This window comes from Heloderma suspectum, chromosome 2, assembly GCF_057233095.1.
Source record: "Heloderma suspectum isolate Gila_16-S chromosome 2, 16-S_ref, whole genome shotgun sequence".
Classification (NCBI taxonomy): domain Eukaryota; kingdom Metazoa; phylum Chordata; class Lepidosauria; order Squamata; family Helodermatidae; genus Heloderma; species Heloderma suspectum.
Genome location: NC_139459.1, coordinates 12050860 through 12068878, shown reverse-complemented (window position 1 = coordinate 12068878; position 18019 = coordinate 12050860). Strand labels below are relative to the sequence as shown.

At 41.4% G+C, this 18019-nt stretch overlaps 1 protein-coding gene across 1 annotated transcript; it reads left to right on the top strand.

Moving 5' to 3' along the window:
• Positions 1–2193: 2193 nt before the first annotated feature.
• On the top strand, positions 2194–16209 carry SYT4 (synaptotagmin 4). Its single transcript, XM_084832010.1, has 4 exons — positions 2194–2227; positions 5612–6426; positions 12726–12846; positions 15902–16209. The coding sequence occupies exons 1-4, from the start codon at positions 2194–2196 to the stop codon at positions 16207–16209; spliced, it is 1278 nt and encodes a 425-aa protein (XP_084688136.1).
• The last annotated feature ends 1810 nt before the right edge of the window (positions 16210–18019 follow it).

The following is an 18019-nucleotide window of genomic DNA, read 5'->3' as shown; positions in this document are numbered from 1 at the left end:
AATCAGTAGAGAATAATAAGGGATTAGACAATCAACAACTGACTTTTGTTGTCATTCTCTGATCATGCTACTTTTGAGGCAGAAGGATGGTTGAAATGTAGCTGTACATTTTACTGCCTAACTTTGTATGTATTGCTATCCTGCTTGGCCTGCCAGGAATATGGAGCTGGGGGAGTTGGAAGCTTCTGTTCAAGAAGATTGTGCCTTGAAGTGATACACATCAGGGATTTAAAATATTTGGGACAGGGGGCTAATGTAGATTTTATGCTGATTCTATTCAGGGTTTAGTTGGAGCCAAAATGTCAGAATATTAATAGAAAGAGTGATTATGAGCATGTGAAGAGTGTTTTTCCCTTATTACCGAATAAGCACAGCCAGCCCCAAACCACAGGTCAGAATACATTACTCCCAGGTAGAATGAATAGGGGGAAAGAGCTGAAGTTCAGTGGTTGACCACATGCTTTGTATGCAGACGTTCCCAGGTTCACTCCCTGGTGGTGTCCTGGCAAGACAGGGGTGGGAAAATTATGGTCTTCCTGATGTTTTGACCTATAACTCCTATCAGTTCTAGTCAGCATACACAATGATTGTAGACCAAAACATCTGGAGGTCCACAGCTTGCCCAGCCCTGAGGTAGGGATGGGAAAGACTCATGTCTGAAAACCTGGAGAGCCATTACAAGTCAATTTGCACAATACTGAGCTTTATGGACCAGTGGACTGACTCAGTATAAGGCAGTTCCCTGTGTTTCCATGCAGCATGTTTTACAGCTCAGTCCTCCGCATGTCCACTTGGAAGTAACTCCCACTGAGATTAAGGCCGCTTGCTCCCAAGTAAGTGTGCATGGGGTGTTGCTTTATAAATGTTCCCTATGTCAGATTCATTTTAAAACTGAATACATAGGAGAGACTATCAGTGAGAACTGACATGAAATCAACAAGAACCAGTATTTGTTATGCCTCTGCCCCATGGTTTGGCCATTCTAATTGAGGACCAATACTATTTGTTCATTCTGGGTAATCCATACGTTCTCTGTGTTGAATGTAGCCAGTGTGGTGTAGTGGCTAGAGTGCTGGACCGGGAGCCGGGAGATCTGGGTTCTAGTCCTCACTTGTCCATGGAAGCTCACTGGGTGACTTTGGGCCAGTCACAGAGCCTCAGCCCAACCTACCTCACAGGGCTGTTGTTGTGAGAATAATATGGAGAGGAGGAGGAGGACAATGTAAGCTGCTATGGGTACCTTGCAAGGGGGGGGGAGTGGGATAGAAATGCAATAAATAAATAAATAAATAAAATATTGTAATAACTTCAGTGTTTACACTGAATCAAATATAATGTAACTTTAAAAAAGAAATTAGAGGTGTGTATGTATGACAGAGACAGAAAGACAGACAGACGAGAGAGAGGATAGATCTAAAAAAATCAATATATATAGTCTGTTTAGAAGGCAAAAATACAGATATTCCAGTAACTCCCAGAAATACAGTTGTTCCACTTCCTGCAGTCCCCAGTGGGAACTCAAGCCATTTGGCAATTCAGTCAAAAACAAGTGTTTCATCTTAGAGGAGGAAAAAGACTAGAGGCATGATTCTGGGTCATTTGCTCCTAGGGCTTTCATTCTCTCCATTTAGTGTATCCTGACAGCAAATGTAGATACATGATGATGATGATGCCAGACTGGGTCTTATAAACTGCTTGAAAATTTGACCCTAGAAATTAGCGTTGCTATTGCTATCTGTGTCTAACTGAGAATGTGAGCTAATCTCCTGCAGCAGAGCCGTTAAAATAATTGATGAATGTGTGCTGGATTCCCAGGAGTGGGAGAAGGGGGGGGGGATATACTGATTTCAGTTCTGTAGCGTCAGGATTGCGTCAATTTGGGTTTCAACCACGTCTTCAGTCTCAGAGCTCAGTTAGTCAGAAGATCTGAACTACAGGACAAGGGCTCGCGAATCACTGTGCAGGAGGGGAGGATGAACTAGACGCTCCCTCCCCTTCCCCCTCCAATTCCTTTCTACCTCCTCCTCTTTCTAAAACCTTCCCAATCTCTCATGCTTGTGTTTTCTTTCATCACGTTGGAAAACAAGACTCTCCTGGTTGTCTGTGCCTGTGTGTGTTTTCTCTGTGAGCAGCTGAGCAGAGGGGAAAGAACGACAATTCTCAGCACCTTGGACAGAGCACGCAGCAAACAACATGGCCCCAATTACAGCCAGCAGAGAAGAATTTGGTGAGCATCTTCTTAAAACCCAATTTCAAGTCCTGGTTAATTTCACTCAGGTGCTTTGGAAAGGCAATTATATGACGGTGCCATTACATACTCTTGGGGAAAGCTGGTGCTGGAAGCTAAGGATATGCATATACTCTGACCAGAGTAGCTTCTGTCTCCTTTAAAGCATCCTTTATCTGATGTACAGATTTTACAGTAGTTGTTTTTGTTTGTTTGTTTGTTTGGCTTCATAGTTTAATACATTTTCATGTTGCTCCATCTATATTTTCCAAATGTTCACAAATAAAATATGAGGGTTGTGTGTGGGAGTCAGGAGAAAGATTGTATTTGCTGTGATCTCTGTTTTAAGAAAGCTGGGCTCAGGAGTAGAAAGGACTATTTTATTACAAATCCATGTTCTGAATACTCTCAGAATAATACTCAGAAATGCTTTCTTAAAGGGAGGAATAGATGGCTTTTTAATCAAATAGATTAGTCATCCTCCCACACTCTCATCTATCCACGGGCTATCTCTCTACCTCTGCATCTGTCTGTTTCTCCCCTGTCATCAGTGATGTTGCTAGGGGAGTGTATGCAAAGTGTTCTCCAATGCTTTTAACGAAGTATCATATTCCATACAGAAATTTAAGGAGCACCGGCTGTCTTCTAATATCCAAGGCAGGCAATAATAATAATAACAATCACAACAACTATCACAACAATAATAATCTTTCCCTTTTCAATATTTCTGATCTGTTTAAAGTTCAATAAGTAAGCTCATAGTATTTTAGAGTGGGAGAAAAATGGGTACATTCATACATGAAAATTGTTCCTTTTTCAGCCACTTAGAGGGTAGGTCAGTTAATGCCTGCTTTCATTAATGCTGTTATAGCCAAAATACATTAATTTAAATAGATATTGGTCCCATCAAAGACAATGGAAAGAAACTCACTTTAATTCACCTATGTCAGTTTTACTAGCCAGTGGAAGAAGTTGATACAGTTTTAGATAATAGCATAGTAGAATACTTTGGGTTCTAAATGGAAACTGAATCAGTTCACATTTGGATAAAGTTTAAATTCTTTGAGTCTAGATTGTGCCCCTTCAGACTGACATTGTTGTTATAACTCCTACTCTCTCTTTTTTAGAACTACCATGTTCTCAAACCAGGCTACTCTTTCTACATAGCTGCTATAATAGCTAAGCAATCACTTTGCCATACGAAAACAGCAACAAAGGCAGATTGCAATCCCACTGGCAGTTATTGTACAGAACATTTAGTTATGATTTCTTCTTCTACCATACCCATGGGTGCTTGTCATTTTATCTGAGACAGCTTGCTCACCTGATAACTGACTTTATGAGGATAATTAATATCTAACTGCTGCATTCTTCCTATTGGAGGCTGGGATTGTAACTTGCACTATCATTCCTACAGTTGGAAACAATCTGTCTCTGTGTGAGAGCTTCAAAAGAGTATTTGCAAATGTGTCAACTGGCCATTAAAATCTGTTCAGCCAAGTTAATGATCCAACCTGGCCTCTTTCCCAAAGCATCTTATGCAACTGCTATTACCTCACTGCCAGTGGGTTTTGTCTCAACTCATAGCCACATGTTTTGCTTGAACCAACCCTCCAAAACACATGCACACTGTAATAGAGACCACAGCCACATGCGGTATGGAACTGACCCAATGACCAGTGTCCTAACCCAGTGCAAGCTTTTCTGCACATTAACACATATCCATATCCTGCAAATAGTAACCTACTTATAAATCAGTCCTAATGATAATAATAAAAAAACAGCCAGCCAGAACAAAAAAGGTGCCACATACTTCACTTAGGTTCCGATAAGAGTGGCAAGATAGCTAGTGAGAGCTAATGTTCTGTTTAACCCTTCAACTACTTGCTTATGTGTGCGGGACCTTTCCTTTCCCCATGGATTCAATTAAAACCTTTGCTTTAAAAGCACATCTGGATGTGCAACTCATGCGTTTTGCCTCTGTCTTTTAAACTGGAGATTACAGTCTCGCTAATATGAATCCAAGAGATCCTTCTTCATCTCATCCAGAAAGAACAGATGCATTGATCCGTTAAAGTGAATAGTTAACTCTCTCTCTCTTTCTCAACCAGAAAGAGGATGATGATAATTTGTTAGAATTCCAGTGCTCTTGTATAAAAGACATGATTACCTTTCTGCATAAGCAATGCCATCACATTAATATTTCATGAGTCCCCCATTTTGCTTGGAGAATGTGGACTTAGCCTTGATCGCTGCTACTAACATATGGTACTTAGACTCACTAAGAAATGTTACTTATGGGCAGAATTGGATTTCCAATTAGTGATGTTCATTTGGCCCTGCACTGCTTACTCATGAAATGCTAATGATATCCTCAGTGCCCCCCTTTTATTCATACACCAGATGTCATTACAGCTTGCATGCTGTTTTCCCTATTGCATATTTGGAATGTGAGCTGATTCATATGAATCATGGAAAGAAGTTCAGGGGGAATGGATTTAGTTGCTTTGGTCGGAAAATATGTTTCATTCAAATATTGTGTTTTAGAAACCTACCTGTCTAGTTTCAGTACTTCAGGAGCATCAAAGGTAGTCTCTCTCTCTCTCTCTCTCTCTCTCTCTCTCTCTCTCTCTCTCTATATATATATATATATATATATATATATATGTATGTGTGTGTGTGTGTATATACATATATATATATATATATATATATATATATATATACTCACATTCATATGTATAATGGACAAGTACAATAAGGAAAAATGACTGCCTATGTTTGAATTTGCATAGAAAACTGATGCCAGGTTGGTAGACAGATTCTCTTAAGTTGCTGTTATCTGCCATTAAAGTTAGCATTTTCATGCTAAACCTGAAACCCCCCTACAGTGGGACCATAAAAATATATATCTCATTGAACATGAAGGGAAATCCAAAGTCTAATATTAAAAGTGGATGCAGTGCATGCAAATAACACATATTTCAAATTATCTTTTATCTGCTAAATGAAAAGACTAATGTGGAGGGTGTACAAGGGAGCTAGATGTGGTTATATGCCTATTGAATTCATAATTTTTATCTAGGGCAGCAGCAAAATTGAACAGAAGCATGCCATTTATTCCAGTCATGATTACTGAACTGTGTTTATCTCAGTCACACGCATGCAACAGCAGACGGCCCCAGCCAGAGTTTACCATTCATGTTCATACCTGCAGGGGGCACAAAATGTATATGCTTACTCTTGGATAGTAGTAAGTATATCCAGCATTTCATTCCCTCTGCTTCACCATTTGGGCAATTTTTGGTAAGTCAGCTTAACTATCACTTTTGATCTCTGAAGTCTACCATTCATGCATTTGTTGCCATTTGCTTTGACTTGCAGATGAAATTCCAACTGTGGTTGGAATCTTCAGTGCCTTTGGGCTGGTCTTCACTGTCTCCCTCTTTGCTTGGATCTGCTGCCAACGCAAATCTTCCAAATCAAATAAGACCCCTCCTTACAAATTTGTCCATGTGTTGAAGGGTGTTGATATTTATCCTGAGAACCTCAACAGCAAGAAGAAGTTTGGTGCAGAGGACAAAGGGGAAGCCAAAAACAAGCCTGTCATGCCAAAGAGCTCTCTCCATCTCGACCTCGAGAAGCGAGATCTGAATGGCAACTTCCCCAAAACAACCCCTAAAATACCAAGTTCTTCAGATGTTGAGAATTTTACTCCAAAGCTCTTTCCTGAGAGGGAGAAAGACTCAGTATCCCCTGATAGCTTGAAGTCCATCACATCAATATCTTCTGAAGAGAAGCAAGATAAATTAGGGACTCTCTTCTTCTCCATTGAGTACAATTTTGAGAAGAAGGCTTTCATGGTGAATATCAAAGAAGCATGTGGCTTGCCAGCCATGGATGAGCAGTCAATGACTTCTGATCCATATATCAAAATGACAATACTGCCTGAGAAGAAACACAAGGTGAAAACTCGAGTGATGAGGAAAACCTTAGATCCAGCTTTTGATGAAACTTTCACCTTTTATGGGATCCCTTATACTCAAGTTCAAGACCTGAGCCTTCACTTTATGATCCTGAGTTTTGACCGGTTTTCTCGAGATGACATCATCGGAGAAGTCATCTTTCCTCTATCAGGAATTGAATTGTCTGAAGGAAGGATGCAGATGAACAAGGAAATCATCAAAAAGAATGTTAGGGTAATTGATCTTAAACCTTGTTTCTTATTATTAATTCTTTCACCTGCCCTATCTCAACACTTAAGATCTTGTTAAAGATCCAAAATGTAATAATAACATGTAACACACACACACACACACACACACACATGCACACACCCCTTGAATATATAAATAAACTAGAGCAACTCAACAATACGGAAGGATCTCTAGCAATATTCCCTTCACATTTATATCAGCCCAGGTAGAAATGTTCTTACAGTCTCTTTGACTGATAGTCCACCTTGTGTCTCAGTAATCCCTCAAAGGGAAGGGACTTTGTTGATTATGGTAGGGGGAGAGAAGAACAAGAAAAAAAGAACTAAGTGTGCTTTTCCCATTTGTTTGTAGCACATGAATGGTGTATTCTAATGGTGTATTCTAATGGTGTATTCTAATGTGTGTAGAACACATTAGAACACGCCAGTGTGGTGTAGTGGCTAGAGTGCTGGACTGGGAATCGGGAGATCCGGGTTCTAGTCCCCACTCAGCCATGGAAGCTCACTGGGTGACTTTGGGCCAGTCACAGACTCTCAGCCCAACCCACCTCACAGGGTTGTTGTTGTGAGGATAAAATGGAGGAAGGAGGAGGATCATGTACGCTGCCTTGAGTTCCTTGGAGGAAAAAAGGCAGGATGTAAATGCAATAAATAAATAAATAAATAAATAAATAAATGGTGTATTCTAATGGTGTATTCTAATGGTGTATTCTAGTGAGCATCTCCAGTCACTCAGAGATTACAAGCCACTACACCAAACAGGCTCCCAGTGTTGTTGTTGTTGTTGTTGTTGTTTGGTTGGCTGGTTTTTTTCAGAAGCTGTAGAAACAAGATCACTTTCTGTAGTTACCCATGCACAGGGACATAAGAATTTGGCATATTGTGAGTCAGACCATTGGCTATCTATCTCAGTACTGTCTACCTGGAAATGCCACGGATTGAACCTAAGACCTTCTGCATACAAAGCATGAGCTCTACCACTGAGATAGGACCCATCTCTGAAGATAAAACCCAGTCCTGTGATCCTCTGTACTGACTAATAAGAACAGGTCTTGTACCAAGAAGGATTCGGTACTAGAACCTCTGCAGAAGCAGAGTGTCACAAAGCACATGTCATATGCTGGCATCATAAGTGATTTCCACCAAAGCACTTGTGTGGGATGGGACTCTTATGACAATGTCCACCATAGATTGAGGCCCAAAAGCCATCATGGGAAATTGTTTAACTGCAATAAAAGTGGTCATAGGTGGGTGTGGTGTTGACAAGACCAGCAGTAATTCATCTAAGTTGCATTGTAAAGGAAATCATTAAGCAGAGTTGTATGCACCTTTAATGATATGATTGCATTTCATAGGAGGCAAAGCAGAACAGACTTTGCCTAATGATAGTATAGCAGTGCATAGACATAAGACAGCAGTACATGAACTGCCATAGGATAAAGATGTCATATTGTGGTCATCAGGACTGTTGTATATTACTGACCCAAATGTAGGGACAGGAGTCCCAACAGACTGAAGAGAGTAAGTGACTGTAGTGACTGAAGGATAAATGCTTTTAGCAATGCAACTCCACCAGTACCAACATTCGAAATTCTAGAAGTGTCTTACTAATATCTGCTCCAAATTTTTTTTAAAAAATGCTTTGGAATAAGAGTTAATACGTGTGACCATGTATGTTTACATGGCAATTGCAGGGGTGGCAAAAATAAGGAGGGGAAACGAATGTTCATGAACAAATGCCATATTCCATTCTAATGCAGACATTTAAGTTAAGTGAGCTAAGTTGGAATAATATGAATTATCTCAACAACCTTTGCTAAAAATCCAAAGCAACTTCAGGAATGGGTGATGGGGAGTGGAAGGATTGAATCCTTGAATGGGTTAAATGAGTTTAGCCCATTTTCCCACTCCCATCATCCCTCCCACCTTTGCTTTTCCAAAGCAAAGTTCCAAAGGCATGCCAACTCAATACTTAAACAAGCCCTCTTCCCTCCAGAGTAGGGCTATAGTTTGTAAATGTGTAAATCATGAAGTTTAAAGTACTATAGAGATCTGCCGTACAAACAAGAGTGTCTGTGGCTCAAAAACCCATAGTGATGTACTCGAAGACCCCCACTGTTTGTAATTGGTGACAAGCAGCAACCCAAAGTGTGATCCTGAACTCAGCTATGCATCTTGAATGATACCAGTGGATTATCCACATCCTATAAACCAAATTCTCTGAGTGCTGTGTAGCTAAAACAGCGCCATGCATGCACAAGAGGGAAATCTCAGCAGACTTGGGGGAACCCCAAAGTTTCCAAAAGTGAGAGAAAGAAATAAACCTAATAGGAGGGAGGGACCACAAAACAACCCAATGAGCACCCAAGCTCAGTGGCTACAGAGTGCTGGATAATTGTTGGAGGGGGACAGAACACCAGCAGGGAATGCAAGGAAGAATCCTGGAAGAGGACCTGGCTGGCTGGTTGATACCTTGCACTCCACATTGCAACCTTTTCTTGCAGGTCCCACTTATGTATACATGAAATCAGAATTAATTATTTAACTCCACATTAATTAATACTCCATTAATTAATACTCAAACAGTCACAGGGAAAGACCATAGCTCAGTGGTAGAGCTCCTGCTTTGCAGGCAGAAGGTCCCAGGTTCGATCCCTGGGTCTGACTCAGTACAAGTCAGCTGCCTTCCTTTGTTCCACAAGCAGCTATCTTGGAGGCTGGATGAGGTGGAAGTCAGGTAATAGCTTCAGGAGGTTGTAGAACACACTGCACCATTTCAGGCTTCAGGTGGAGGATGCTTTTTTAAATAATAATAATAATAATAATAATAATAATAATAATAATAATAATAATACATTCCGTGCAAGCAAAACATTAGCATATTGGGATGAAAAGCTGTTGCCCAAATGATTGAATTCCACTCTTTTGTGGTTTTCTTCTTGCTGTGATAAACATTTTTATTTTTTAGGGGGCTGCTGCCTCTGTATATTACCAAAAAAAAAACACAACCCCCCAGCAAGGAGGAAGCTACTAAACAGTGGAATTCACTCATCTAGGCAACAGCTTTTCATACCAATATGCTAATGTTTTGCTTGCACAGAATGTATCATCATCAATCATCATCAATTATCATCATCATCCTTTAAGGGGCATTCAAATAAATGAATAAATGAAAAGGGGAGATCCACTCTATCACCTCAGGATTCTACCAAGTCTCCTGGACTAAAAATTACTTAGCTTATACATTGTAACTGTAGTCAATAGATTATGCAGATCATAATACAATGGCCTCTACCTTAAGTGACTCACAGCAAAAATGGAACTCAGATCTGTACTGCAACCTTCATATTGTCATCTGGTAGCAACTTGGACTCAGGCCTTCTCAGTGGTGGCACCAACCTTGTGAATTGATCTCCCCACCAGTATTCAGGAGGCATCAGCTGCAGCATGTTTTAGGTACCTGTTAAAGACCCATCTCTGTCCAAGCTTCCCCTGAATGATTGCGCTGCCCAGTTAATTTGTTTAGTACCTATTGTGTTTTTAGTTTGCTTTAAAAGTTTTTACATAGTTTAACTTTGTGTGGGTTTTTTCTTTCTTTTTGTATTTAGCAAGATCTGGGTTGTTTTTTGTGTTTATTAAGATGTGGGGGGGGTTTAGATATGGTAAATGGATGATGATGATGATGATTAATAATAATAATAATAGTGTTATCTATAATGATTAATCTGTGATGGCTCAGACATGTTGGTTATTACTTGATACTACAGTGACTGAACATGTCTATGTGAATCAGCCCTAAAACAGCGTTTATGTGATGGATTATTTAATTTCATTTATTGCATTGCTGTACCGCCCAAGAGTGAATGCTCTTTCTGTGGTTAAAAACAAACAAACAACAACAAAACCCATTGTAACCCAATAGATAAGAGCATAATAAAAACAAAATATAAAATCTTTCACATGCAAACATTTGAAATGATTTAAAACAGCTGAAACGATAAGCAATAAAATACCAGGACCCAATAAAACAACAGACATTATATGCCCCATATGCCATAGAATGCCAGGAAGTAGAGGAAAGTCTTAATCTGGTGCCAGCGAGATAGCAATGTTGGTGTGCCAGGTAGACGGTAGTGGGGAGAGCATTCCACAGTTGGAGGGCTACCACCGAAAATACCCTTTCCCTTATTGCCATCCTCCAAACGTCCCTCAGGGGGCACTCTGAGAAGGACCTCAGATGTTGAGCATAGTGGAGGTTCATATCAGGAGAGGCACTCTGTGAGGTATTGTGGTCCCCAGCTGTGTAAAGCTTTATAGGTCAAAACCAGCACTTTGAATTGGGCTCAGAAATGCACAGGCAGCCAGGGCAAGTAGGGCAGAATCAGTGTTGTATGCTTAAACCTTCTGGTCCCCACTATCAACCTGGCTGGCTGCCACATTTTGCACAAGCTACAGCTTCTGAACCATCTTCAAGAGTAGGCCCACATAGAGTGCATTGCAGTAATCTAATTTGGAGGTTAGCAGAGCATAGTCTACTGAAGCCAATTTACCTGTGTTGAAATAGAAGATTCATGGGTTGCAATCAAGTACAATCTCTGTATCTAAGCAAACATATGAAACATACACACACCTGCACACACACACACGCACACACACATATGTATGTGCAATAGGAGTTATTGGAGTCTTCTTTCAGTTATTCCAACCAGGAACACCATTCTAAATTGGGTGATTGAAGTTTTACTACCCAACAGTCCAATCAAGCTAATCTGAAATACTTGGACAAGGGCCAGTATAGTTACATTGTCTTTGTCAGTGGAGATAAACTGGCTTAAATCCAAGTAGTTCATAATTAACCAAGTGGTGAGCTGTAAAGGTAGAGCTTCCTAATAATGTCAGTGGCAAAACTCCATTCATCTAAATGGCTATGTGAGTATCATCCTACATCACCATGGCTGTGATCCACAAGCAATTAACAGATAGTACTTGTATGACCAAGCTTCCAATCCTCAGTCTATTTAGTACAAGCTCCCAACAGTCCATTAAACCTCAATTGGCCTGAACTCTAAAGTGGCTTTTGGGTTCAGGCATTAGTCTTATGGCACCATTTCTGAACACTTTTCTTTGATGTAAGCCCCAGTGAAATCATCAGGGCTTACTTCCAAGTCAATGTGTTTAGTATCAGGTTTCCTATCAGCTTGGAGTTGGAAGTAATTTCAGAGGGCAGACCATTTCTTATAAGAATTCCAAACCTAATAGAAGTTGCAAAGCCCCGGAAACCAACAGCCCTTCATGAGGACCTGCCTGTGTATTGACTTTTTGGTAATTGCTTTTGAAAGACCAAGCATCAAATCAAATTGCTTCAACGTGTACCTACCAAGCAATATTCCCATCTGTAGCATTTTATGGTTTTTAATGCAACAAGCCCCCACTTGTGACCTGGAGTGCTGAAGCTTGTTTGGTCTCCATTTCCTTACTTATATATTTTGCTTAGCAAGGTGATTATATTGGTTTGGCAAAATCCGATTTGTGCCTGATCATTTTCTTCAGTCCACTGAAATGCTAATTCAGCAGCTATTATTTCTGACAACATTTCAATAGACTGTCTGGCCAAAGGTTTCATCCCATATCTGAGTGTTTTAAACCTACATATCACAATACTGAGGTGCACATGAAGTAAATCTGCATGCTCATCAGCATCTTGGGGGAAAAAAAAAACATTTTCAAATGATAGTTCCCACCCCCAATGCCATTTCTGCTTGGCTGAGTTTTAAAACCATGTTACAGTATGGCCATGGGTGGAGGTAAAGCTGCTGTTCAAAATCTGGAGGGAAAAAAAAAGTGAATGAAGTCCTCCTAAATATGGACATTCACTCTTGTATGTTAAAGGTCCTACTTGGTCATAGTCACCATCAGGAATGCATAGGTCCATATCAGGATTTTCTGTATGTACACCAGGGATCCAATGTTTCCCCTCCCTTGCTACTCTCTATCACCTCTCCTGAAAAGCTCTTCATGAAAGTCAAGGGTGGGGGTAGGGAACTTCAGGCTGGCAGGCCAAATTCTGGGGTCACCATCAAGGCCTCTGGGTGTCAGATGACCACACATCCTTTTCCTGGCGACACTCCCTTTCCCCTGACCACTGATCAATTAGTGGGTTTCCCAGCTTTTGCATGATTTTGTTTTCGCATTCTAAGAGGCTGAAATGCCTCTTGTAAGTAAGAGCTTAGTAAGTAATTGGCTGTAAGGGCTTTAAGCTAAAACATCTTTCTAATTCTCTAGAAGTCCTCTGGGCGTGGAGAGTTGCTGATTTCTCTTTGTTACCAATCCACAACGAATACTCTCACCGTGGTTGTCTTAAAGGCTAGACACCTACCCAAAGCCGATGCTTCAGGATTATCAGGTAATTTCAAAAATGAGACCTTCTTACAGTGACATATTAGGATTTATACTCAACATGGCCAGGGACTTAAAATGCTTGAACCAAGAACCTTATAAACTGATAGATGATGTACTAATATATTAGGTTTACTTGGGCCAGTTCCTTAGAGGATCAGTGGGTTGTCATGCCTTCCCAGGAATATTGGGATGTGAGAGGGAATAGTGGCATGATTACAGAATGACCCATTCAGGACCAACATGAAGAGACCAATGGTGTGGTTTGGGGACAATTCATGCCAGCATTATCCAGGGGCATACAAGTCTGGAAAATGCCACAACATTGGCATCCCATATGCTATTTTTCCAGTCCTAATAGTCTAATATTACAAGAAGCAGCATTGTATGGAGCCACAGGGAAGTGGTGATTAAGGTACTCCAATAATGGGGGGGGATCCCTTACAGATTATCACACTGGAATAGCAATTTGAATGTTCATAAACTTCCTGTTTAATTCGTTTTTATTTGTTTTGGCCGTAGGCCATAACAAGACAGAGTCATAACAATAGTTATTCAAAATGAGATTAGACAATGGTGTAAAATAAAACCGATGTAAGATAACAATAATGGAATTTGCACTGTAACACATGGTCAATGGAAAAACACAGACCTCATTTTACAGCTGCCAGCAAGATTAACTACCTTCAGTATGGTTTCCTTGCCATGGTTAGTGAGCAGGTAGACTAATTTTTGCTGCTACAGTCTGCCAATCTTCTTTATAACTAGGGATGGGGGAGAATCCTACATTGAAACCCCAGCTTCTGGATGGGAAAGAAGCATTTCCAGAATAGTTACAGGGTCTGCTGCTTTCTAGGACTGGCAGCACAAGGAGGGAAAAGAAATTTTACCTACCCATCCCTGTTTTGGAAGCCTTGGCAAATGTGAGCGGGGTGGGTGGGTTGGATGCTCCTAGATAAGGGTGCTTGTAGATAGGGATGGATGAAAGTCCCTTACCTGGTCCCGCAGCTTTTTTCGGGGGTGGGGGAGGCACTCCGTTTCTCCCCCCAAAATTCTTGGCGGGTGGGGAGGCGCCCCGCCCCTCCCTGCTGAAATTCAGGTGGGGGGGAGTGCCCTGTCTCCCCAGCCGCGAAAGAAAAAAGTAAAGTAAAAAAAAAAAAACGTGATAGGCTGGCTACGTAAAGATTTACGTAGCCTATCACGGCTGACTTTGGAGAAAAAAAAAAAGTGTGTACGCAAATGGCGGCGTACGCATTTGCGTTCCTTATTTGGGCATGGGTAGTCTACGTAAAGATTTATGTAGACTACAGCAAAAATAAGGGCAACGCAAATAGACCCTCTCCTGCAACTCAACGTGGTCAGGGACTTCAGAGATAGTACCACTTACCAGTTGCTTTCCCGGCCAAATTCAAGGTGTTGGTGTTGACCTTTAAAACCCTATATGGTTCCGGCCCAGCCTATCTCAAGGAGTGCCTCCAGCAACACCAGACAGACCACTCAACAAGATCAGCCTCGGATTAGGGATGTCAGAGAATTCTGCCATGGATCTCAGTGTGGCTGAATGCCAGTGCATTCGGCCCCCTGAAATCTGTGGTGGAATGAAGCCCCCACCCCCCCATGAAAGGCATGCGAAACAGAGCACTTACCTGCTGCCATCCGCGCTGACTTGAGCTGCGGCCGCCATTCACTTCCTCATCATAGCTGTGATAGGCTACGTAAATAATTACGTAGCCTATCACAGCTAATGCAGGGATGCCATTTGCATCCCTGCAGAGGCCGTGACAGGCTACCTAAGTATTTACATAGCCTATCACGGCAAGCTAAAAACAAAAAAATAGCATATGCATATGGCGGCGGCTACAGTGGCCGCCATTTGTGTTCACTTTTTTTTGCCGTAATAGCTTACGTGAATATTTACGTAGGCTAAAACAGAGAAAAAAAGGGAACACAAATGGCGGCCGCCATAGCTGCCACCCTTTGCGTACTCTGTTTTTTTTTGCCTGCAGGCTGCCCAGCGGCCGGATGTCCGGCTGCGGGCAGCCCCGGCCGGCGACTCCGCAGAATCTCTGAGGAGCGGAGCCAGCTGGATTAGGATTTCAGGGGGACGTGCAGAGCACCTCCCCCCCCACAAATCACCCCGTCGAAAAGGTAAGTGACTTTTGTACATCCCTACCTCAGATGGTCTTCTCTCTGTCCCATCAGCCAGGACAGCTAGGCTGGTGAGGATGAGGGAGAGGGCCTTCTCTGTGGTGGCCCCCACTCTGTGGAACTCCCTCCCTAGGGAAGTCTGCCATGCCCCCTCTTTAATGAGCTTCTGCCACACATTAAAAACATGGTTGTTCAGACAGGCATTTGGGGTGGGTTAGGGTATTTTTAGAAATACAATATTTTAATGTGGAGTTTTATTGTTTTAAATTGTTGTATTATTGTATATTGTCCAGAGTGGCCGGGTGACTGGCGAGATGGGTGATTAAGAAATTTAATTAAGAAATAAATAAATTTAATAAATTTAATAATTTAATAAATAAAGAACCTTATGAACTGATAGAGTATATACTAATAGATTAGGTTTACTTGGGCCAGTTCCTTACAGAATCAGTGGGTTGTCATGCCTCCCTGGGAATATAGACAGAGGCAGGGTAATGCAGTGAATGTGAATTATGAAAGCCATTCTGGATTCCATGATTCACTCCAAGGTTTTTAGTGGAATAAATATACATAGCCAAAAGTTACTGACATGGGACTGACTGGATCTGCCAGTCCCTAATCTAAATCCTTAAATAACTGTCTGGAGGTGAAACTTCATAGAGAGACTGTGGTGTGCACAGAGATCCATGCAAGCATGAGTTGGCCAATTGGTTTTGATATCATGCAACATGGTTCCTGTGAAATATCAGTGGTGCCTTGGTGCACATTTTTCTCCTGCTGAAGACGAGTAACTGTTTGAGAAGAAATGGTGGTAAGAACCTGAGTCTAAATGAGGGTAAGAGAAGCCAGGCATTTAGTCTGTGCATTGCAATCACTGAAACCATGTTGGATTTTGCTTATCTTTGTCTTTGCAGACCCCTATGTCAAAGTGAACCTATTCCATGCCAAGAAAAGGATCTCCAAAAAGAAAACACACGTCAAGAAGTGTACCCCCAATGCAGTGTTCAATGAACTCTTTGTCTTCGATATTCCCTGTGAAGGTCTCGAAGAGATCAGCATTGAATTCTTGGTTTTGGATTCAGACAGGGGATCCCGGAATGAAATCATTGGGCGGTTAACACTGGGGGCTTCTGCAGAAGGAACGGCCGGAGAACACTGGAAGGAAATCTGTGAATATCCTAGGAGACAAATTGCCAAATGGCACATGTTGTGTGATGGCTAACAGCATCACAAGAGGTTGGAACTTAAAAAAATAAATAAATCCATAGGCAAGGATCAGTTTTCTTTCTTTGCATTGTATAATAGGCTTATGCCATTACAAAAAAAAAAAAAAGAAATACCTTTGTTGTTGTTATTGTTGAGACTGAATGGAATTATCAGAACAGAAAGTAACTAGATTTTCTCATTCAGTTGAGGCTTTCCCCTCCCCAAACTCTAAAGAACATGACATAATTTCATCAGCGGTCCATATTCTACTGGAGTTTACACAGCTATAGAGACGCGAAGTGCTGTAAACAGAATTAAGAAGTTTGTTTTTTGTTTTAATTACTAAAGTACCAGGAATCCTAGATTACTCTTGTCACTCAGATGATGATAATCTCATTAATATATGTTGCTAGGTCTAGAAAAAACTGTTTTTTGTAAAATCTATAATAATAATAATAATTCTGAAAAGCTGAGCAAATGGGGTCTGTCGGGAGGCTATTTCTTTCAGCTTCATAATATCTCACAAACTTTCCTTTATGAAAATCTGACCATCTTTCATAAGGTTAGGTGGTTATATTTTGAGCAATTCAAAGACTCAATACATTGTTGACAACTTACATTGCATATCAGTGGTCCAATTTGTAATTTAGCCCATGAGCTATATTTTAATTTTTCAAAAGGGATTGATTCCATTCAATCTGATAGAGATGCATTCAAAAAGTCTGTAAGCATCCCCAAAACAATGCGTTTTTGTTTAATAAAGGGCTTAGATAATGCTGTAAGTGAGTATAAATTTTACTGAAGGTGCTTTGTACCATAATGCCTATGGTATTATTATTATTATGATTATGATTATTATTGCCCCAAAGGTTATACTTTGAACATTTATAACCGAGGTTAAACCAAGTAAGCATAGACCGGGTTCAGATGATAACCCACACTCAAGGGTTGAGTATGTGTTGAGTGTGGATTGTTGTTGGACTGTGGTTGGTTCTTGAAATGTGGCTTATGTTGTTGTCTGAATGCAGTCAAGCTAACAAACCATGGTTTGTTAACCATGAACAAACAATGAAAGGAACCCATGGTTTGTTGTTGGGTTGTGAACTGTGGGTTCTTCATGATTAACAGACCATTGTTCGTTATCATGGCTGGGTTCCGACAACATGATAACAATGTTTCACTAGGGATGGGAGGATTCCCTACCTGTTGGCCCATGGGGAATCCACCTGGGGGGGGGGAGGCAATCTGTTCCTCCCCCCAGAATCCTCTTTGGCTGGCTATGCTCCACGGCGATTCCGCAGAGCCGCCGGCCAGCTCCGAAGCACCAGCGATACGGCCGCCATGCCGTATCACTTGATGAAGGGGACTGACTGCAGACACAAATGGCTTCCAGGACGCCATTTGTGGCCATAAAGGTCTTAGTTTGAGGTAAATGCAGCCATTTACAGCTGCATTTACCACAAACTAAGACCTTCATGGTGGCAAATGGCATCCTGGATGCCATTTGCATCCGCAGTCAGTCCTCTTCAGCCAGCGATATGGCATGGCAGCTGTATCGCTGGCAATCTGAAGCCAGAGGATCCGGCCAAAGAGGATTCTGCAGGAAGGTGGAGGTAAGTGTTCCATTCCACCATGGACTCTGGGTGGGGGACAGATTCTTTAGAATCCAGCCTCATTGGAGTCTGTGGCAGAATTCTCCGCCATCCCTAGTTTCAACAAAAACCTATGGTTTATCAACAAGCCACACTCAACTTAGTTCACTCAAGCCATACTCAACCCTTGAGTGTGGGTTGTCATGTTATCTGAACCTGGTCTGTGCTTACTTG